Here is a 24,009-nt window from a genome sequence, read left to right as displayed (position 1 = left end):
TGGTTTGTTTTGAAAGTCCCAAATGAAATTGTTTCCACAAAGGCCTCTCAATTTTTATTTTCATTGGGGTCCTCAAGAATCATGTGTTTCACTTATGCTTGTTCCCCTTCTTAAAAGATTCCTTCAATTTAGCAAACTCCTTTTCGGTTTGTTTCGAAGCAAAATTTCGTAGAAGGATTCTTCTGCATGCGATCTATTGCTATTTTTCATCGAACTTATGTTCCTGGTGAAATGGCCTCAACACGTTCTTGCTGAATATTTCGCATGTTCTAGTACTCCTTCCTGGATCTGTAATGTCGAAAACGGTGGGATTTCTTCCCGAAGTTCCACGCATGATGGGACAGTTGCTTTGTGACATAGTGTTGAGAGCACTGAACGCTTTCACGCGATTTCCACAAACACTCGGCGTCTTATGTAAATTCTTTTACCGACTGCACCATCCTGAGTGCTTAGGATTACTAATATTTATTTACTATCAAGAACAATATGTAGAGCGAGTAGTGCAGAGAGAAGTCGAGAAGCAGGATCTCTCTACAAGAACATAAATCACTTCCAAAAAACTTCCAAATACCAGAAATTGGTTCGGGGTCTTTAAAATTCCAATTGTCTCATATTGTCTCAGTTATTGATTGAACCTTGATTAAACTGATGAACATCGACTATAAAGAAGCCAATAAGGGCTCCCTGCCTTTACCTTCGAATTTCATTGGAAAATTTACATTGTTTGACAAAGAATGGGATCATCTTTCAGTTGATCAGGGTACGTAAAAGCTGGTTGCTGCTTTACAATCATCAAATCTTGGATCCTCGAAATCCTAGCCCAACTCCATCGTTACCCCCCCGACGCCTTGGACAGCCACGAAACCGCGCTCTCTTATTTTACTTTGAGTCCAGAATCATCAACGATTTGCAGCAAATCATTTTTCCATGCCGACCATGCCAAAAATCACATCCCAGTCAAGCTTCCGAGCTCTTATTTCGAGCTCATGCCTCTCGTCCCTTTGACTTTGAGTAGGTTTCCACTAACTTGCTCAATTGAAACCTTATGATGGCTGACATATACTCTGCTTGGGCTTTTGTTACTTCCCTAGATTAAACCAATACCCGATCCGAGACCGAGCTCTCAACCGAGTAGATCATGGATTACGAGATCCCAGTTGCAATTAGCAATGGTGGGGACCCCAATTCCGATCATCATTCAATGATTGGTGTCTAAAAATGGAAATCACACATCAGTTCTCCCTTCTGCTTATAATCCTAAGTGTAACGGCCAAGCGGAGGCTAGGGTAAAGTCCAGAAATAGTCTTCTACAAGCACACTGTGCGGATGGGCCCGTCTTCTGAGCACCTCTTTAACGTTGGAGAAACACCCCTAGGAACGACAGTCAATCTCCAGCGCAAAGGTTGTTCAACAGGCAACCAACTCACTGTGAAGGTTGCTCAATGCTCAGTGCTAACCCATATCACAGTGGCCATAGGTTTGAATTGGCTGAAGAAAGGAGAAGAGCCAAAACGTCAAAAACCATCTTGATTTACAATCTAAAACACCTAATGAAAATCAGACTAACGTAATCGAAGATGTAGAAAGCAATATTGCAAAGAAATAGGTCTTACAATGATAGACCCTATTGTCCACAATTAATCATATCCGCCAAATTTTCTTTGCACCTCAAGTAATTTAATGCACATAAATCAGATCTGTTCAGTTAATTTCTCTCAGGATTCAAAAAATACATCTTCTGTAGAATGTTTTGTCATCTATGATGGAAAACGGGATTGAACTTTTGCAAAGAAACAGTCAAACGCCTCTTGAGGCATTGTTGATTTTGTCACGCACTCAGTAAACTTTTCCAGGTCGACCCCACATTGCACAGGTTTGCTTGATTTTTCGTTGGCTTTAAAATAGCAGGTAAAAGCCGCTCGAATGGCGGTCTCTCCACTTCCCGGGATTTCCTCCAGACACGCCTTTGCCACTCTTTCGTTTGGGGGACATTGTGCCGAAACCGCGACCAAAACCAAGGCTAGACCAAAGATGTAGAAAGCCTTGTGCTCCATTGCGATCGAAATAATAACTGATATAACAATAATAGAACAATAGGACTCATCCCAAAACAAAATGTAAAAGTGGCCAGATGTGACATACCCTCTTATTTCTTTTACACAGGTGGACTCAGGCCAAAAAGACAAAAAAGACTAGGGGGACTCGGGGATTACGCAAATGTGTCTCATTTATTCCAAAAGGCATACGGGTTATTCAGACAACACATCTAATATGTTTTCTATTACTCACATATCAATCGAACGTAGAGGTAAAATTGTACAAATCAGTATTTCGGAAACGAACTTACGCAGGCATAAATTTCACAATCATGGATACGGGTTGTTACTGTTACGAACCAAAATAGATCGAGGTTTAGAGAGGGGGAAAACAAACTAGAATGATGAGGGTGTCTGTCCAAGAGAGCTTGGATAGTGGAAAAGGGTCGAAAATAGCACAACTTAGTTTGAATATAAAGAAAGAATATGGTGATGGTGTTCAAACTCGAAGCAGGGCCACTATAAACTCATAGTCTCTGCTTCAAAAATGCCCTGCTCAGATTTTTTTTTCTTTCCAGTAAATTGGAATAAAACTTTGTTTGGTTCAAAGGCGAGTCCAGAATTTAGAAAACCTTACAATAATGAGAGAGAGTAATGAATGGTACAGGATGAAGAAAAGTTGGGCGATGTTGGGGATTGAAAGATTCAATGATGATGAGATCTATGAACATTCACATATCGTCGTCACAATACAAAACGCTCCCAGACTCTGAACCACAGGAGACCTTGCAAAAGGACTTGGGGATGAGGGAATCTCCTCCAGGATCAAAGATTGACAAAGATCCCCGCGACTCCCTTCACATAATACATATAATTTCTCATTGGCAGAGCTATCACACATTCGACGTGGGTTGGAAAGAGAGCTGCTTGATTGGTTGATCCAAAGGTCATCAATCATCATGATCCGGGGCTGCAACTAGCAGCAGAAATGGCACGTTTGTGTTGATGATTGGTTGGTTGATCTTAGATTGGAATTGGATTGGATCATGATCAGTTGACGGATGTAGGAAAGTTCGAAAGACCAACTCAAACAACTCTTGTTAGGGCAGTTGGGCGACAAAGTCTCCTGTGACAGACGAGAGAAGCCATTTGTTGAAGGACTCAGAGTGTTTTGACTTTTTCCAACAGATCACCAACAAATATCTGCAATGGGAATGAAAAATAAATGGCTTGCATTAAAAGTCTCCAGGGTGCTGTTTATAACTGGCCCCACTCACGTTGATATTCTCTGAGGCACCTTGTGGTTCACGAAGGAGATTCTAGAATGGAGAAACATCTTTGATGATTTTGCTTTTTCATAGAAGACGGACAATGAAATTTACAAATTTACCCTGATATATTGTTGACGCTCCATTTCGGAGTCCATATCCAAAACCTCATCCAAATCGATTTCGATATCCTCCTAAATCACGCAACCACGGAATTAGTTGTATAAAAAAAAATCTGAGAGGTCCATGTAGTTCACTTACCGCCCCATAGAGTTCCTGAAGTCGTTCGTACATCCACATCTCTACGCGGAGTCGCTTTCGAATAAGCGCCATCTGATGTGCGCCATATTTGGCAGTGAGGAATTTCTCTCGCTTCTTCTCGTCGGAATTGGTCTGGAAATTCACCTGCTTGTTCGGTGTTGAGGGGTGGGCCTTGTGGGCGTGTCTGTTGTTCTGAGAGGGTTTGCTGTTAGTGGCTGGCTCATTGCTGTACCGTGTCGTTACTCCCACGTCCATGGTGGTAGTCTGTAAGAGAAGACACCGTAAAATGAAAAGAAAAAAAAACATGGAGTCAGCCCCACATATCTTCTCATTATAGCCCAATACCACTGGGTATGTGTGTCAATGATTAGGATCTACCTAATAATACTGTACTCAAGATATCCGAGAAGGAACTTCCTGTTTCTCTTTCCCCTCTTTCCCGTGTTTGGATTCCCTCAACGGAGGATATAATGAAATTGGAGCGCAAGCAGAGGGAACCATAGCAGTCCCAAATGGAAGGTTCCATCGCCTATCTAATTGATTTCTGACATGGAGCACAGGGACACCGCCGAGGAGGCTCCACTAGACTTCGTGTACATATCATAGATTTACCTTGCACTCTCTGATTTTTTTCGTGTTTCGAGGCATTTTGGAACTTGACTCAATTGAACATTGCATAGGGTCCACCAGGGGGAAAACACCTGGCTGGATGGTGTGTTCATTTCCGAATGGTCCCGGTACAATTCTCTTCATGGTTGGCTAAGACCGATGATGAGGGCTCATTATATCATTACTTTGGGCCAAAAAAGACTTGTCATTTTCAAGTCTCTTGCTTTTACTTAATGTGAGGGAGTCGTTCTTTCTTCTTCTTCTTTCTTTTGGAAGCCATGTAAAGGGAAAGAAAATGGCCGAATACCCCACCCATCTGGAGTTTCACTCTTTCACTCTCCAGTCGGCTTTATTTGAGAGGCAGACCTGAATTGCCAATGAGCCAATACAGGAAAGAATTGGATGACCCTCTCCTACGTTTTCGAGAGATGAATTGCCAATTTCTATCACAAACCTAGCCCCCCACCTCACCGCATCTTTTATGAGCCAAAATGACAACGAACGGCGAAAAGTGCTTCAAACGGAAGACTTTCTGACTCTTGATGGGCATTTCCTTTGATCTCGAGGTGCAACTTAACCCGACTAATGAATGCTCTTTGTATGAAGTAGAGTAAACATGAGGTAGTCAGGCCTTGGGGAACATAAAGAAAGAGCAGAGAGCCCACCTCGGATGTTGTCTTTCCAACTCGATCGTTTTCAAGTCTTTCATTACTTGATGGGGAAACTTTTCTTCGTTCGCAGCGAAGAGGAGACGTAATCTACATATGGAGAAAAACTTCTCGAATGCTCATCCGTCAAACTCAAATCTATGCCAAGGATGTTCTCGTCTTCAATCGTCGGGAAGAGAGTAGTCCATCAGTAGCTTATTGCAAAGATTCCTTGCGTTCACTTCGTGATGTTATTTGTAATGATGGCATTTGCAAACATGAGCAGTGAGCTGAAGAAACCAAACCAACGACGAATCAATTTCAGCTCGTCCAGCTACATTCTAAATTAGATATGAGGTATTCGAGGTATGCGACCACGACAACCATATCCAGAATGGCTCATGTACATACATACGTCGTCCAAAGCGGAGTGATTTATTTGTCGGATCGCTTTTCTGGTGGGAACATTTTCTAACGGACTTACTTGCATTGTTTGTGCATTTTTCCGTGCTATCACAATTACGGTTTCTCACTTCTTGAAATACTGCAGTGTAATTGGAATAAGAAAAGGCAGCAAGCATATGCTGGGCTCTACTCAAATCATTGATATCAATTACAATCCCTGATCACCCTCCTAGACTATCGTACAGAGCCTTTCGAGGAGGTTTAATGCTTCTTGTGGGCTGATTTAGCCACGTTCAAGGGTCATTCAAGCACAAAAGAGGCCGAGCAGACCCCCTCCCCCCCCTTCCCCCGGACTAATTGAATTTTGGACTCGAAAGGAGAAATTACTTCCATGCGGGTGATTGTTCTTGTGGCAACTGCGCTGCATTTTCACTACTGTACAGTATACACTTTATGCAGCAACGACAGTTTGTTCCTCCACCTCACCAGATGGCTTCAAGATCAAGGTCTTGGAGGGCTCCATTAAGAGCCGCGCCAATTGCTTTGTTTCTGTCGATTGGTTGAACAGCTTTACTTCGTTGCTGGATCATCAAGTGTGGAAAGAAATCCTTGGAAAACCATTGGCTTGAGCTTTTGCATATTTTTCCAAGTTCGAACTCAATTAGTTCAGGCCGGCATAAAAAGAGAGTTGAGGCTCGACCTCGAGTGTCGAGATGAAGGGTGTCCGAGTGCTCATATGGTTTGAGGAAGGGCCCCGCGAAGTGCTTGGGACACATGAGATGACTGATTGATTGTCCGGGCATTGAATGAAAATGGGCCTCCCTTCAGTAGCCTGCTAGCCTTCCTTCTGTAGTACATACGCACATGTGGACATTGACATTGGACAAGGTCGGGAAAACTGACAAACGAGGAGCTGAATGAGGATGTAATGAGCAGATATTGAAACTAGTGTGGGGGGGAAGAATTTTCAGCACCCTTGCCAATACGTGGACAGAGCTGGAGATAAAATGAACGTTATCGTATGTTGATGGCTGGTTCCGACCTTCTCCTCAGTTGATGACGTCAAAGAAGGTGGAGCGAGTGACTATCCTTCAAGATATCCCCACTGTTTGCAACGGTTCAATGGCGTCAAGACTCGGGTCACGGTTTGATCGTGTCGTTGCATAGAGGATCTCAAATAAAGAAGGGCTTAAAAGCTCAACGATAAGATTAACCTTGTCCAGCAATCAGCCATTTATCTTTGACCTCCTCCGCCTCAATTCACCTCATTCATCCGGCTCTCGTACCTTATTTTTGGCAGATCATGTGCAAAAACCACCTCCCTGCCAATGTCGTCCATTACTCAAGCGCTGCATGCTTGGGTTCAACTTGGATGGGGAATTTCATTCAGAAAAACTTTGAGGTCAAGACCCGAAAATGAAGGCGAACTCTCGTTTACATGTCTAGAAAGCACCTTGTGTGAACCTGGGTTAGCCTAGTGGTCATTTTTTAACATTGAGGCCTCACGATGATCTAGTGGTAAAACATTTCATCGTTGTGGCCAAGGCAGTTTATTCTTGTGCTACCTGATCTAGTGGACTCTGAAAAGATTGATGTTTTGTACACCCACATGGGCATTCATTCCATCCTTCGATCTGATTGACCCACAACTCTCAACTCGTCCGGATAGTTGTAGTCCTCGTTAATTCAGTCACTCATACGGTCACTTCCTCATTGATTGGTAAACAAGTCAGATAACTCCAATCGATGAAGCCATTGTGAGCGTCAAGAGAAGTTATCGTGAACGAAAAGAATCCGGCACCCACTGAACTTGGCCCAATTTGCCACAATGGCTTAAGATCGAATCGCATAAAAGAGGTGTGGCATGCTCAGTCTCAGAGAACCAGATGTTCGATTGTAATTGAAACGAAGGGTGAATGCAAGGGAAATTAATGACACAGATTGTCACTAGATCAGAACATTTTCTCGCTCCTTCGAATGTATCGATTGGAGCTGGGGTTTCCAGACAAGAATAGACCATAAAAGAAAAGAAATGGAGCCCATGTTTCCTGTCGGCTTTAGGCGCAAACACAAATCGCCTAAAACCATCAATCACAATGGATGAACTTTGTCTTTCTTGTCTTTCAAAACTTTTGCTGACAATACATATAGCCTTGCTAAGGTTTCAAGGCAGCCTTTAAAATGATGAGAGCTTCCTGGAGCTTTAACAGTAAGCAAAAGTAAGGTACTAGTGTATTTTGTGAAACTCAAACTAAACATAGGTAGAAATCGGTTCCCAAACGCTCACAAGTTGGCCAACATAAAAATTGTCCAACTATCGGAGAGGTAGCTAACTTTAGGACAATAAGAGAGGTCAGAAGAAAGAAACGAGTTCCATTTACACTAAATCATGGTGCCCCGGCCGTCTGACCCATTATTAACGGGCTTTGGGAACCCGGCGTCGACAAAGGAGGACAATGACCTCAGAGTGACGATATGGACAGCATCTCTTTCAGGTATTATCCTCGCTTGAAACTAACACACAAAGTGTACATTTAAAAGGACCATTAGAATAAAGCGAACACAATATCTCAAATCAAACTGACAGACGGCGCTCAGTGAATATCACTGCGTACCCTAATGGAAACTGGGAAGTGTCACTTGCCTTCAAAAACCATCCCATTACGAACCAGAATCACGCCATTAGTCTTGTATAGCCAATCATGGTAGTCCTTGTGTGTACTGTGAGTCCGAAAAGTTGCAAAATTGGACGAAATCCAAGATTTGATCGGGAGACAAACTCATCGTTTTTCATTCACTTACAGCTCAGTCAATACTTCTCATCCATGTGTGCGGGTGTGCGTGCGGGTGTCTTCTATACACGAAATACGCGAATCTGTGTGTGTGTGTGTCTGTCTGTCTGTTGGTATGTCTTTCGATATCTCTTCACACTTTGTCAAGCGTCAGTGAGTCGGCCTAACTTGGTCCTGTGTCCTGCATTTTCAGCTAAGCTAAGAATAGCCATCTTTTTTTTCAACATCATCATCTTCTTCTTCTTCCTTTAACCGGGTGGGATCTGGGATATCTGTCTCTATCTACTGTATCTGCCTTGAGTGAAGATTGCTTTGGTCCTTGCACGTAACAAGTGAAAGTGATTTCAATTCCAACCAGCGACTTTGTGGAGGGACAAGAAGAGGACGATGACGACGATGATGATGATGATGTTCTCTCGTGTACGAGTACGAACACCGAGAACCCGTCTGTCTGTGTACCCGCAGTCCTTCATAGAAAACGACTATTTGTCCCTTTGTGGACACTACGCTGTCATTTGAAGAGGCATAAAGATATTTATTGGATGGTCCATGGGAAAAAAAAAATCACTTACCAGCATCATATGTAATTGCCGCTGATTTATGACTCTTCCACCTAACCAAATGCTAAAGTGGGATAGTTTTGACTTCAAAGCCCTTTGAGAACATTGAGTATACGTGCATCAGTAGAAATAGCGCAATTTTGCACATTTTTCGAGTCATAACATCTTACATTTTTACCGTGACAAACATATGGGGGCTAGCCAAACCAGTCGATCAGTTTGAAAATCAGAGTTATGGAGTGGAAAAACTAGACCTAATCTCATTTTCAAGGCAATCAAAACAATTGATTGGGCACACCATTTTCTTACTCCCCCATCAACCTGTCATTGGTAATATGGTCCCTTTGAGTGTTTGTCAGTATTTGGCCTCGATGTAATGTATTCATAAAAGTGCAAACATTTGCAGCATTGTGTTCGTGCATTAGTCCCTCCCTTAGGTAAAAGACCATTGGCCATAATTCTCAGTAGAATTAGTGTACTAGTGGAAGTTGTCAAAAGACACAACGTCCTTGCTTTTCCCCTTTTGCTCAACCACTGCCTCCCATTTATCAAGGCTATCCTCGTCATAAAGTGACAAATGAGGTTTAATTTACTACGCAAGGCAAAGAGAGTCGACAGGAGGTGATAACTTTTTTTTCGCTTCATTTCGGTAGGATATGAAATGGGGAGAAGGAAGCAAATCTTTCTAATAAAACATGGGTATGCTGCTTCGACTCAATTTCATGGAAAAGCATTACAGTTTAATGGAATGAGAAATTTGAATAATTCTTGGCATTTGCAGACCATAACTCTTTTCACGCGCTTAATGCCAAACTTATCCGCAAAGTAGGCAGTTGCATCTCAAGTACGTGAGTGTAATCACAAGGACAGGGGTTTTGGTGAGAAATAACGCGGTGTTTAGATAATTGGTGATCTGATCAAAACCGTTCTCACTCTTTTCATGGTTAATTTGTTTCTTTTAAAATATTTCTTTTAATCAACTTTATTCAGCATCACCGTTCTAGAGCATGGATGAATAAGTAATGACAAAATTAACAGACAAAAAGTGAGTATAAAATGGTGTTTTTACTCAGGCCAGATTCAGTAATTGCTGGTTGAAGTCTTCCAAAAACGTTTACAGTAATGGAAAACATTTCATCCTCGTAGCTTCAGGGTTATTCGAGCTTCTTGTGATGGTACGTAATTTATACATGACGTTATTGAACCTCCTGAATTTCGGCAACTTTAAAACATTCATCTCACGTGTACTTTTCCTCCTTAATTAGGCATTCTAATGCTTTAGTTTGGTCCCTTCTTTTCTAGTGAAAGTTTTCGTCAGCTATCTTTTTGCTTTCTTCGAAAATTATAGTTTTAGCGGATAGACGACAAAAACTAACATTTCTCACCTTCTAACAACGATATTCCATGTTACCTTCATTTTCTAGAGATTAACCAAAAGCTCTACTTTTCTTGCATGGTGTATATGTGCTAAAACTTCATCAGCTTTGAAATACGTACTAGTGCAGTGTATTGCTCTTTTTTCCGTTGGAATAACGAAAAGAAAACCACTTTCTGTTTTTTTAATGCTCGTCCCTGAATCAAACCATTTACTTTATTCTATCAGATGACTCATTAGCAGGGAAAGGAAATATTTGCAATTTCAATTACGCATAATTGTGATCAAAACAATTTTTGATTACATAATTGTAATTGTCTATGATTATATTTGGTCGAGTAATTGAATCATACCTGGCTAATCGAAAAATCATAAACAAACCATTCATTCACTTATTATTGGGACTGGTACACAATCCTTTAAAGCATCCGATTTCGAAGAATGAACGGTTAAAATTTCCACAACTTGAACAGTCTCCGAACCAAGTTAGATGAATCTGCTTTCGTACGCCAATTTGGGGAATTTACTGTACATATAGGCACCCTTTTTAGTTCCTCCACTTCCTAGATTTCTGAACCTGAGCCCACGTTTCAGCTTTCGTGATTTGATCAAACCGATCAGTCGTGATCCTGAACTTGCGTCGCCAAAGTTTTCGCTTTCAAACATCGACCAATCAGACGATGTGACTTTGGCTCAGAAAGGTCGGAGGAGACATACACATGAACGAACCCCCATACGTACTGTACTATGAAGTAAACCACCCATAGTGAGCAACGTTTGTCATGACTGAGTTGAGTGCTCTCAAATGGGTGTTATTTGCCCTTTCCATCATATACAAGTGCTGTTCAAGTTTGAGTGAGAACTCACTCGCATGTTCCAATTTCCAACAACGTTCGAAACGTCACTTTTTAGCCACAAAATCTCGACGAGAACGAGGTCTGGGTGCGCACTGTGCCGTAAATGGATGTGGTGATGACAGAAGAGGCTCACGGAGTGGTTTGATTATCCGACATACATCGAGAATCCTAGGGTTTCAATGACGGATTACTGGAATCTTTAGCGGTTGTCAGATCTAAAGCGAGGTCGGTCGTTTGGTCGTACTTGGAATGGCGTTCCAAAAGATCCATTTACTTGTCGTCCCCCCAAGCTGTCAGCTTCCACGACATCTCTCCTTGAGACCGCACAATATCGATTCTGGACAGATCGAACTTTTTGCACCTTATATTTGAGCGTTTTTGCTCCTATGTTTCTTGCTGCCATCTCTTAATTCAGGTCTTTTCTTTGATCTCCTTGAGCCTTGTTTCATGTGGTTTTGGTTTTGGATCAAAACTACGTATATTAGCACATTTTGCTAGATCTTTTGACGAACGGCATAATCACTCCAAGGAGCTTTGAGGTGCGGTAATCCGCCGAGTGAAAAGATAACTTCGTTTTGGGTTTGGTATTAGTTGAAGTTGATTCGTCTTGCAAATCTCGCTTGACCACTCGAATCCAAACCGAGAGTTCTTTCGTCACAAAAAATCAGGGCGTGGTGTCATCGTCATCGTCGTGGTGGTGGTGGTGGTTAGACACGGTTCCCCTTAAAGAGAACTTGAACAAGGTTACAGTTGGCCTTGGCAATTGGAACCAACGAGAATTGGGAAGACCACGACGAGTCGAAATCATTTCTTCCCTCGTAAACTTCCCTCTCAGTTTTCATTCCGACTTCGACTCTGACTCCGACACGGTGGGAAGAATGGCCAAAAGAAAGCGAGCAAGACGGCCTTTTCTTGAATGTACAAAAAAACTCTTCACAGACGACGCTCAAGGTCTTTCTTTCTTTCTTTCTTGCTCTCTTTCTAATGTAAGCCCCTCTTCTTCATTTCTTTGGCCTTGAAATGGCTGCTGCATCCAAGAGCAAGGCCAAAAAGCCAACAAAGGGATGCTCGCCTTTGTTTCCCCGAGTTGCTTTGGGCGTTCCAAAAAGACCTGGCATGAAACAGAGGCACCTTGTCCTCGAACTCGAGCTCGCAGGAAACCTTGACCACGATCGCGAATCCATCAGTCAATGACCCAATTGCAGGAAAGATAGATTCATCACACAACTGACTTTCTTTGATCAGAATGACTGTTCAAGCTTGAAGAATCTATAGATAATCCCTAGTCGTTGTTTTTTTTGCCGCAGAACGAATAAGACTTGAAAATGAGTCTAGTCTCGAACTTTGACTTTGACTCCAGCCATGAGACCGAGACGCCTGATCATTAAGGAGACATTTACTAATCTACACTTTATATTGGCTGCAACATCTAACCTTCAGGCATGGTTTCACATCAGTACAAGTTCAGAATAGACTTGGTTGCCTTCAAAACCAGTCGTCCCGCAATGCCTCTGCACTTCTATGTACAGTACTTACTTAGTGCTGTTGCCAAGACTTAAAGATACATGTTGATATGCTTGGTCGGTCATAAGGACTTTAAATCTCATGGAAGGAAGTGTCGCCAAGTTTAGGCCCTCCTCTTGATCTGAAATGGCACCGTGCTTCTTCGTTCAGGCCTGAAGAGCGTCAAAAGCTTTTCTCTGGGGTTGGGCCTTGGGAATTGCAAGTTCATACGGGCTGCTTGCAATTTTGTCTATCCAACAAAATGGCTTTCGCTTTCATTTAAGCTCTGCAGATCGACCGACCGACCAAATTGCGAGTGTATTTGGGCGATATGGAAACACTAGCAAGGAGACGTCCAATGCTCATAAATCGGGAAATCGAATGAATAAAAGTGCTTCACCAAATCGTGGCTCGACACTTGCTAAAAAGAGACATTAGAATCGAGTCATAAATTTCGTCACTGACGCCTATCTTTCCTTGGACGAGATGGGATGGATCGAGAGTATTTTAGAATTTGCAGCGTTTTCATGTTCCAAAAATGAAGAAAAACTAGTTCGAAACTTGAGTGATGGAGGCAAGTGTAAAATTTTGAAACTTGTGAGTGCAAAAAACTACAACGACACTCACTTCCAGAAATGCGGAGGAATGCGGCAAGTCTGCCAGACTCGAACGACAAGACAAGGGAAAATATCATCTTGAACATCCTCATCGGTCATCAGCCAGGCCCAAAGTTTGTCAGGGTGGGCTCAGAAACAGTAACAGAGGTGACTATGGCAATAGTAGGGCAGATATGGAGCCACATTGAACGGTCCACTGCCATTGTACGTATGTGGTATCATTGCGTATAACAGGTACCTGTATCTGTACTATATACTACACTAGTCGGTGTTCTTTTCAAAATACGTTCGAGAATGAGGATGACCACGTTCAAAAGACAAAGAAGAGTACTCGTCGTCGTCACCACCTGAAGCTATGCACAATGGTTTCCGTCCATTCTCATTGTTGAGCAAACTGATCAATCAACTAGAACCAATTTGGTAAAATCTACCAACTAAAATGAACATCATCCACGCAATCGCTTTGGCATTACCTACGAAAGTGTTAAACTCAAACAACAGGGTGACGTGAACATTGTGACCATCTTTGGTTGTACTTCCAATCGAATCAAGCCCTCTCGACTGATGGATTATCCTCCCATTTCAGCGGCTTTCAAACATTCAAACACCCTTTCTTACTGTAGCATCAAGCATTTCGAGGCAATCTATGGTTTCTTTTCAAACCATACTTTCAGATGGACTAAAATGTACTGTACGACGATAAGTTTCGCATTTACGCTCTTTCTTTTTCCCCTGCCATTCCCTCACCACGATGTCATTCTCTGGCTTGGAAGTTCTCTACTACTATCCAATTCCTCTAATGTCGTAAACATATTTCCATGCCATGTGGACGACGTACTCTATAGCAAAAATCTACAACAGTATGCATAAAATGACTGTTCCCCATCACCTCCAAAACATCAACTTTCAACTTGGGGGGGTTGGTTCGAGTTTCCCCAGTGATCCCATTTCGTTATCTTTTTTGTCTAGTGGGAATTTAAATTTGAAATTTAAATGTAAGCAAAGTTTTTGTGTCATTCCACCCAAAGGTTCATTTCAAGTTGAAGTTTGGAGATGTATACAAAAAGCCATCACCCATTCTATCTCCGTACAAGGGAATAAAAGCTCGGATGTGGGTCAGACGGAGTGAGGAAAAAAAGGTGTTTGGAAAACGCCATCCGCCCCGTAAGATGGGTCGATCTCATTATCCATTTTATTACGTATTAGGAACAGAGTTGCACCAGAGAGGCAATCGCTCTACATAGCTTGGGTCGGGTTAATGCCTGGCAAAGGTAGGCAGGCACCCCGAGCTCGAGTTGCTCGAGTTGCTAGAGCTCTTCGTAGAACCTAATTTGAGCCATTCTCCGACGGTCTCTATTTACCTTTTACGACTGGGAGACTTGGAACTAATCTCAACTCCACATCCGGAGCCTCTTTTACGCGTACCTTTGAGTTGTTTTATTTAACGACCCTTTTTGCTCATCAACGCGCTCACTGCCATCCTAATCCCTTTTAAACCTTGGATGATTCATAACAGAGCAAAAAGACGCCGTTACACCCTCCTTTAAATCAAGACGGTCACCCTTGGAAAAGGGACCTCAAACAAAAGCCTCGGATTGTGATCGACCATTGGTTGGAATGAAACTTGAAAAAGTATGTATTCCACAGATAAGGTGGCGCTTACCTTGAAGAGAAACCATGAAACTATGAAGCATTTTTAGACCTTTCAAAAGGCAATATTCACATTAAATAACAAATTATGATCAAATTCGGACACGTTTCTAGCACATCTGCCATCCATTCCGACGAGAGAGTCGGAAGGAAGAACTTGATTTTCAACCCCATCTTTTAATGAGCGCCTTTATCTGGAATGACTCATGACGACGATGCTCTGCATGCAGTTGTCAAGTGACACCCTGAAGAAAATGTATGAGCACCATAAGGGTAATTGGCAAAACAATAAATCAACTTCAATATCATATAAATGATATAATACACTTCAAAAGTGGGCCATCAAAACTACAGTCGTGATCAGCACAAAAAGAACTCTTGAAACATCATCATCAAAATCTGATCTTGAGGTGTCGGGGACGAGTTGAATTTCCTCTGGCTTCCAAGTGTCGAAGAAGTCATGACTCATATGAAATATTCATGACTCGTCGGAAAAGAAGGGGGCGGGTCCCGTCTACTACAATGTACATGCGTACATACAGCAACTGAACTTTGTCCAACTAACGTAATAAGAGATACCAGTTACTCTGATATCCGTGAGCCCTATTTCCGTCGCATTCTCGAAACGATGTGACCACATAAATATTGCAGACTCGGCACTCTCGACTTGCTTGGACAATTTGTTCCTTGTCGTTCTCTTTCCTTTCGGACAGCCAGCAATAGATGGCCCTATTCAAGGATTTCTCAACGATCTACCCTACAGTGGCCCTTGCCCTATTACGGATGGTGGAATAAGCTCGATTGTAGCTTCTACGTACCCGCCTACCCAGCATCAAGAAGGTGGAATGGCTGATCTTTGGCGTTGGCTATAACACTGATTTATCTAAGGTTGTTGAACAGAAACTGATTTCGTGTTTTGTTGCACAACGTGTGCTTTTCGAGCGAAGTCGTCGGGTTCACTTCCAGGCAGAACTGTGCTCGCCATGCTCATTGAACATATGTGTCACATGCCTCTAATGAGACTTGGTCGAGATCATCCAGAACAGTGTTCATGCGGGTACATTATTTTGGCCAAAGGCGCTTGAAATCGATTTTCCAAAGAGAGACATGAGGAATAATCCAACACTTTTAACAACGAGCGAGCTTCGTTCAATGTGATTATTGGCTAGGAGCAGGGAATGCGACAACCGTATAATGGGCTCGAGGGGAAAACAAAGTTATCAGTCATGTGCTTCTCATCTTCTGAAGACGGGATAGAGCAATGAAGGAGCATTCTCGGCAACGTCTCATTACAAAATTGATGCAATGTCCAGCTCGCGGCAATCGGAAAATCCAAGTCAACTAGAATACAGGGCTGGACGTTCCTTGCTTGAGAACCAGGAAAATGACTTTGGTCAGTGCTCGCGATTTTGGAGAACTTTTTCTCGGGAATGCTTCTTTGTTCGAGTGAGTCCAGAAAACACAACGGAAATTGATCCATGTTCCAATTTCCTTGAAATGTAGAAGTAGGTAGAGCGGGTCGTCAAAGTCTCCTTTGCTTTGAGAGCCTGCCCAGAGGCTCGTCTTTGACACAATTGAAAAATTGGTGGGCATTTGCGTTTTGTGTTGGTGTGGGCAGCTTTGAGTGCCCTAGTCTTGTTAGTGGGTGTCCAATGAGTCAAGACCCGTTTCAATGAGTGGAGCGAGGATGAGACTGGGTCAATTATGAGGGACAAGATAAATGATGAGCGTGTCAGAGGGGATTTTCTCCGTTCCCGTGTGGTCCAGAAACACTCAAAGGAGAGCTGATCACATGCTTGTACATAAACATGTGTTCGCATGGTATAGTAGAATACCTTGTTTTGTTCAACTACAAGATTCCTGTCATTCATCCATTGACCACTTGAACAATTCTGATAATTTCAGAATAACCCACCGAGAAAAGCCATGGATCATGCAATGTTTGTTTAACGAAACACAATGACCAAGTCCCAGAGGAGTGATGGATACCGATGAGAATTTATTTATCTTGAACAAAGCCAGTGCTTTGATTTTGTTAATTGGCCGCTTAGAACAATAGACTCACTGATGTTCTTTCATCGAATCTATTTAGGAGAGTCCTCTCAATTGGATTGATGTCAGTTTATTGGAGCGTTCAATTGACAATTGAATCAGATTCAAGTACTCAGTTGGAACTGGAGAGCTAAAGCAATAATGGCACGAGAACATATTACTGGCGGACCATTGGATTTTATGATTCAATTGTTTATTAGCTCGTTGAGTGCGACGCAAACCAACCACATTTAAAAAAAACAAAGAAATGGATGGTAACAAATGAAGGCTGTGGTCTGTTCCTTGGAATTTTAGCCGTGCTAATCAAACATGAGAAAGATTTAATCACCAATACCGACACAAGATCTTGTCCAAGATAGCACTAATGGAATTAATGGAGCTAATTACGGGATGGCAATAAACTACCCACTCTAATCTAGATTGGTGGAAGGTATTTTATCATCCGTTATTTGTCATTCATCTACTGCAGTATAAACGTCGAGTGTCAACCAATATGGTTCAAACTATTCGGTATATAAAAGGAATGAAAATGGAGTGTCAAACAAATCAAAACAGATACCAATCGATTCAATATGACCTCCGCTTCCTCTGATATGATGCTCCTCATTGTTTGAACCATCACTCATTTTGGTTTCATTTTTTTCACACACATGTGCTACTGCAGGTGGAAAAATCGTCCCACAATCTCAATCAACCATCTCACGAAACTGGTTTTTGTATCCAATGGCTCAAAGCATAGGAAAAGAGAGATATTTGGTATTTTTTCAAAGTCGATTTCGATTTTTGATGCCCTAAATAGATAGAAAAAAATGTATGATCCCTTACTCCCATATCTCAAGCATCCATAACTTCCCTAGGCGACAATATGTTACACCAATTCTATTTCAAACATGGTCTAGACATTGCATTAGGATCAGTGCTGGGTATGGGGAAAGTTTACGCAAAGTTCCTTTTCGAAGATTGATACATGCTTGGGTTTGGGCCTGCACTTTATCAGGCTTATAAATCAGCCAATAACATCGCTTGTGGACAGGCTATTCCGCAAAGGTACTGCGGTATCCGAACACTTCTACTCGCGTAATGGAGATAAGGCCCGGCCAACTAGTCATATATCACCCGTGAAAACTCAAGTGGCAGGACGATGAAAATTAAAATATGGCTCAAGGCCCAAGATTTATGCCTAACCTGTGGGATTGCATTAGACTGAAGAAGCATCGCTGGACGTGAGAAATGGATAAAGAAGGGAGGGAGAGAGAGAGAGAGAGAGGGAGGAGAGTGGTGCCAAAAATGAAACAAAAAGGCAACGGTCGGATCGAGTTTTTTTCAGGAAGCGCTTCAGTGTCCGCCCGTGAATCATACTCGAATTACTTGGTTGGTNAATGAAACAAAAAGGCAACGGTCGGATCGAGTTTTTTTCAGGAAGCGCTTCAGTGTCCGCCCGTGAATCATACTCGAATTACTTGGTTGGTTGCGGTGGAGTTCAATCACCTCATGGAGGTTACATTTATTACCGTGCCATGGATATCATCTAGTCATATGCATGCCATGAAGCTGGTTTGGACCCTCTTTGCATTATTTGGCTTGGATCGGAACTTGTCGTATCCGCTTACCAAGTGTACTACATTCAGTCAGTACCTTTACGCCAAACCAAATAAACTCCAATCGACATGATGTAACCGAAACTATTTGCTTCGTGGACAATTCACATCAACATCAATTTTATGTTCGTGTTGCGGTTTAATGATTGCTCTCTAGGATTTCGGAGTCAAAAAAAGCTATGCGAGTATGTTCCTCTTTCTTCAGAATCTCCATCCTTATTCTGCTTCTGCTTCTTCTCTCTATTTCTATTTTCTAAGCTAAGTCATGATTGTTCGAGTTCACGTCGAGCATCGCGGTTTAAAGCTCCAAGCTCCATGGAGAATGTTGTACTACGTTTCTGTATGTGTGTATGTGTGTCTGTGTGTGTGCACTCACATACTCGTTCGCATTGACGAAGTAAGTAACTCGACCACTATTTGAGACATGTCGAAAATAGTCTATGTTGAAATGTGATGGATCATGGTCGTCATTCTGCTGGCATTATGCAAACTCAAGAGTCAATTTATATGCAATGTGCAAACATGAGTCTTCAAATTAATTCTACCTGTGGGGGGAAAAAGACTCCAATCCACCATCAAAATCGTGATCATTTCCAAGTGAATTTTGAACTACTCCTCGCAACGTTTCACCTGATCAGCTAACCAGGACGATTGCACGACAAAGGGGTGGTTTCTGCTTGCAGGGGAGGGGTTCGCCCAGGAGGGGATCAAGAGAGATACTAATGATGGCCAGGCTCAGTGTACTGGGATAAACCCAATTCGAGAAATGGGCAGGAATTTTAATTGTGTGGCATTCATAGTATCTTTCTCACCCATCTTTGGGGCACCGAAGAGATAAAGATCCGAAGACCCGAAGCTCAGGATCATCTTTCGGTTGGGCAGGCACAGAGAACGATTCCATGTAAGCCTTGCGAACTTTGGTTGGACAGCGTGTCGATGCCTAATTTCATTTCGTTTGCTCGAAGCCTGCATTTTTGAGGGGAGGTCTCTTCGCTTTACTTCTCGTACAGGGGTGGGCGCTTAAACTGCCACGCAATTTGAAAACCGAAGTGGCTCACATATTATCGGCCAAAGCCTAGCCCAACGATGCAATTTCTATTCAAATTTGGATTCCTTGAAAACTGACATGAAGAAGTAGGCGTACTTGATTCAATTTCAAGGGTTAAGCCTAACCCTGTAGAGAGAAACGGTAATAGACAGAAAGGTTGATAGATGCAAGAGAATGTATGCTTCATGTGAAACCACCAATTTTATGGCTATTGAATGTACTTGAGACGCGATGAGTCAAATTCGGGTTGGCAATACAGGTATGGGCCTAAACAATCAGGGATGGGCACAGATCATTCATTGCCCTGTCAGTCTAGCTAAGATTCTGTGCAAGCCTAAGCCAAGCCCTGGGGGAAGTTTATGGAGGCTCTCAGAGGCTCAAGTTGCACGTCACATTCGCACAGGTCGGACCAATTCCAATATCCGAAGAGTGCTCAACCAAATTGTTTATTACACTCAGGATGCGTCCATTTCCTTCCAGAAAATGCCGGATTTCATTAGTCGTATTCCATTCAAGCGAACAGCCCGTGTTTTCTGATTATGTTACACCCGAGGAAATGAGAAAGAATTGGCAGGGAAGGAAGGGCGATCTTGAATGGATCCAACCTATGATCGATAAGAAATTGCATGGCTCCACTTCCAATTCCAAACTTCTATTACGTTCTCTGACAGATGAAATTTCTCATCCTCTTCTTTCTTTGCCAACCCAAACAGAGCGCTGTGGCGATGCTGCGTCAAAAAACAGCTGCATTGAAGACACAGATCCAGCTTCACATCCATCACAAGTCCAAAAGATAATTTTCACAAATAGAAACGTCGCTCAATCTATGAAAGTACGTAGCAACCACGATTTGTTGCATATCCCTTAAATTGAGATATTGAAGGTGTTCGAATTCACTTCAATGGCCATGACTACTAACACGGTTTGGTGTAGGGTGCTCATCGCCCGATGCAATTTCATGTTGCTGTAGCTCATGCCAATCTCTGTGTGCGTCTCCTCCTCAAATGGACTCTGTGAGCCAATTTTCTCACAAAATGAACAGAAATCGTGGAATCCAAGAGCTTAAACAGGCCTCAATTGCCAACTTGCGCCGAACCTCAAAGCCGACCACGGTTGTCAAACAACCAAATTTCTTGCCATTTATTTCTCAGTCATCATCTTCAATGCCCTGGGGGCAAAGGTAATGACAACAACACGACAGTTCCAGTTCACAAACAACAGCAGTGCAACAGTCACAAGAAGAAACACATTTGAGAAGAAAGGTAAGTAGTGGATTATGGACTTCAAACTCGACCAAGGATCTCGATAATCTTGTCCAAACATTTGGAACCTCCATGCCGTTCAATTGGTGTTCAATAAAAGCCCAACTTGTTGGAAACGGATGTTCAATTTAGAGCCCCTCGGTGAGTTGTTACGACTGAACGACCACGGATAAATGTTTTTAATCAAAATTCTTTTGATATCCCTGTTCTATCCTATCTTGCTTGCAATACTAATGAACGATTTTTTGCTTGAATCCCTCACACAAAGAGCACTCCCTTTCTTGGCAGGAAACAAAAACCGTTCCATCGGAACATAATGCTGACCTTCAATCCTCACAACAAGTTGTTCGTTGGCGAATGGAAAGTCAATTTCGGCTCGCAAAAAGTCCGTTAGCAATCATAAAAAGCCTGCAAATTTCCCCGTGACAAACCAAAGTTCTCGTATATGTACACAGGAAAGCCACCCAGATTAAGATCGAGCACAATCCGTACGAGAACCAGTGACACAAATCCGTCGAAACTATTTTGACCTACCTGACTGGTTTGTCTGGCGTTGGCGAATTTCCCTAGCTTATGGTGATTTCCGTTGACAGTTTGGTAATGTTTAGCACTCGATAAGGTGAACTGACTTTGATCACAAACACAACTTTGTTTTCGAAAACTCTAGCTAAACCATGAGTAAATAATCTCAAGCGGAATTCACACACCAGAGACGGTCAAACGCTGAAAGCTAACTGGTTCGCCGACTCCACTTCCAGCGCACTCATCAGTGCTGCCAGCCACCCAGCCAGCCAGCCAGCCCATATCCAAAGCTGTCATCAAGCCAACTTTTTCTTAACAGGTCAGATTGAATGTATTCCCAACATAAGTTTGCAGTGACCAGTGACGACTCTAGGCAATGAAAATCCTCCTTTTAAAGAAACATGACCAATTGAGTGTCACAACAGTGAAATGTGCTCAAATGGCAAGCCTGTCATAACATGCACCACTGTCTCCTCTTACATTCCTGGTTGTGTTTCTGAGTTTCTTGTCTATATCTCTACGTTCGTATGTCCGTAGGATGGTGCCGGGCGATGCCGGCCTCTCGAATCTCGATAGACACGGCGAGAATGTCGCTCTTGGCCTGTCTCGTTCCCTCGTTCGTCGTGCAAACCCGGTTAACCAAACAGACCCTCATGTCCGTCCCGAGCAACGCGTGTCCCAACTAGTGCCAAGGAAAGGGCCGGCAAAGGCCGCCGGCATCGAGGCTTTTGTTCCACTGGGATTTGCGCGTGTGCCCAATCCGACCAGACCTTTCGCTCCCCTCTCAATGCTGCTGCGGTGTGCGTCAGAGTGTGAATCTGGATGATGTGAGTGTATGAAGTACGTTGAGTGGCAAGTAGGTCCAGAGACCGGCTAAAAAGAGGGTGGGAGTAGATGGTTGCGTGTGTGTGGAGGCATCCTGGATGGTCATGAAAGAAACGCGGGATCATGGCATCATGGCATCATCATCCCTGAGTCAGACCAAAATCTACCCGTGAGGCAAGGAGGCAAGGAGAGTGTTCTCTGGATGTTTCCAATGGCAACAGACTCGGGAGAGAGAGAGAGTACACTTAACACGCCAATATTTGCCAATTGTCATTGAATCTGGGATGCTCTTTAACTGAAGATGCGAGCAGGTTTCGGGCGATACGGTGCAGTCAAATTTAGGAGGTAAACTGTTGGGCCCTTGCCAAAAAAAAGCCCATCACTGAATACCAATAACATGGACAGCGTTTGAGCTTATGTTTAGGAGCCAGTTGGTCTGAATTCGAAATGTTTGGCCGAAATTTGGCCCGAGATGGTATTTGTATTGCTTCGTTCTTAAACGAGGTGTACAAGGAGGGGAAAAGGCTCGGATGAATTTGAACGTTTAAGGAAGTTTTTGGACAGCTCAAGCCACCAAAGCAAATCATCCTAGACTTGACCGAATTGTGGCTCTGAAGACAAAGCTCTCCTTTGTCTGAAGCCCAATGAAATATCCAACTTGCGGTTTCACTTCATTGACTTGAACGTAGGTTTGGATTCAGTCGGTTGAAGGAGGAAAATAACCCTGACTCATCTTGAAACTTTTCTCTTTTTCCTTTTATCTAGAAATAGTGAATTAACTCACACGATTTGGAACAAAAATGTGTTGTGCGTGAAATGAAATATTTGTTTCTAGGGATTTATACACCTTACGACCACTGTATAACAAGGTGTCACTTTCCCTCCCACGACCAATGTTCCCATCTTAGGTGAGGAAGATGCACTAGCTTGATCTAGCTTGATCCATTGAAACGTTCGATTCCATTGAAAAGTAGAGGGCGTCATAATCAGCGTCGCTACGGTCGCAACCTGTATAACAGAGCACTCTAGCGAGAGAAAACTCGTGAGGGATCATTTCGCATAGCAGAGAAGTTATTGGTAGTTGAGGAACAAACTATTCCAGTTTCGTATTAAAACTTGCGGACAACCCCCCACAGGACTGTTTTAGAATATGGATGTATAAGTTAGGATCACTGTTGTTAGTAAGTCAGTTATTTTAACCTTTCCGCCGAAGGCTGATAGCGAGATAGCCTTTCTCAATCATACGCTCACAGCCGTGGCCTCGGGAACTCTATCTACCACTCTCTACAGGGGTTGCAACCATTTCCAAAACAAGGGAAGATAGAAAGACAGGGAGAGAGAGAGAAAAAGAGGAACGGAACTGAAGCAGGTGGAACTCCGAGATCCCCACGCAACAGCTGTCTTGTGGTATCAGATTTATGNCTTTGAACCCGTGGAGCTGGGAGAGACCCGAAAAAGAGGGCAGGGCGTACGATGCAAAAATGGCACCCATCACGTCATAACGGGCACTAATTGAGGCTTTTGAGAAGAAATAATAATTGTGCATCAAGTCGGACACGAATGAACGAGTTACTAAAGATCAATCTTGCGCAATGAATGATGTCTTGGTTATGGGGTTATTGTTATGGGAAGGGATGAACTGGAGCATTGAAAATGAGATGGTTCGCGTCAAGGGGAGCTTTGACTCTAGTGCAAGACAATTGTAAAGTTTTAGTGATATTGCTCCTAATTAGGGCAAAGAGTGAGATGCACCGTGAACACAAAGCTGTGATAGTACGATCGAGTGACGAACAGAAGAACAAATGATGGAGGACAAATGCTTGAAATCTAGCTTTGCTTCCCAAAAACAAAACCATCCAAATGTTAACCCAATCATCTCCTTTGTTGGTGGAAGCATCTTGTTCTAATCTCAGATTTGTCTCACGAAAAATGAGTGCGTTATGTAAGATGCCAGATTCTGAGGCAATGATTGAACGGCGATTGTACTTCGTGTATTGTCTGGGAAAAGTGTGGTCTTCGCTCCGTAAAAAAAAAAGGACTGTCCAGATGAAAGAGAAAATCTGTGGTCCTCGAATTTTTCGCTTCAGCGCAAAACAATTCCAAGCTTCGTCTTGTCTGGTGG

At 42.8% G+C, this 24,009-nt stretch overlaps 1 protein-coding gene across 1 annotated transcript in view; it reads right to left on the bottom strand.

The window, feature by feature from the left end:
* Positions 1-2,209: 2,209 nt before the first annotated feature.
* Positions 2,210-24,009, bottom strand: part of LOC131890294 (uncharacterized) — a 38,501-nt gene continuing 16,701 nt past the window's right edge. The window contains exons 3-6 of the mRNA XM_059239617.1: positions 3,566-3,829; positions 3,427-3,498; positions 3,314-3,355; positions 2,210-3,239 (exon numbers count right to left, since the gene is read on the bottom strand). Coding sequence (XP_059095600.1) covers positions 3,198-3,239; positions 3,314-3,355; positions 3,427-3,498; positions 3,566-3,829 — 420 coding nt within the window. The 3' untranslated portion in view covers positions 2,210-3,197. The remainder of the gene's footprint in view (positions 3,240-3,313; positions 3,356-3,426; positions 3,499-3,565; positions 3,830-24,009) is intronic.

Source organism: Tigriopus californicus, chromosome 11, assembly GCF_007210705.1.
Source record: "Tigriopus californicus strain San Diego chromosome 11, Tcal_SD_v2.1, whole genome shotgun sequence".
Classification (NCBI taxonomy): Eukaryota; Metazoa; Arthropoda; class Copepoda; order Harpacticoida; family Harpacticidae; genus Tigriopus; species Tigriopus californicus.
The sequence above is the reverse complement of the archived record's forward strand: the minus strand, read 5'-3'. Positions and strand labels throughout refer to the sequence as shown.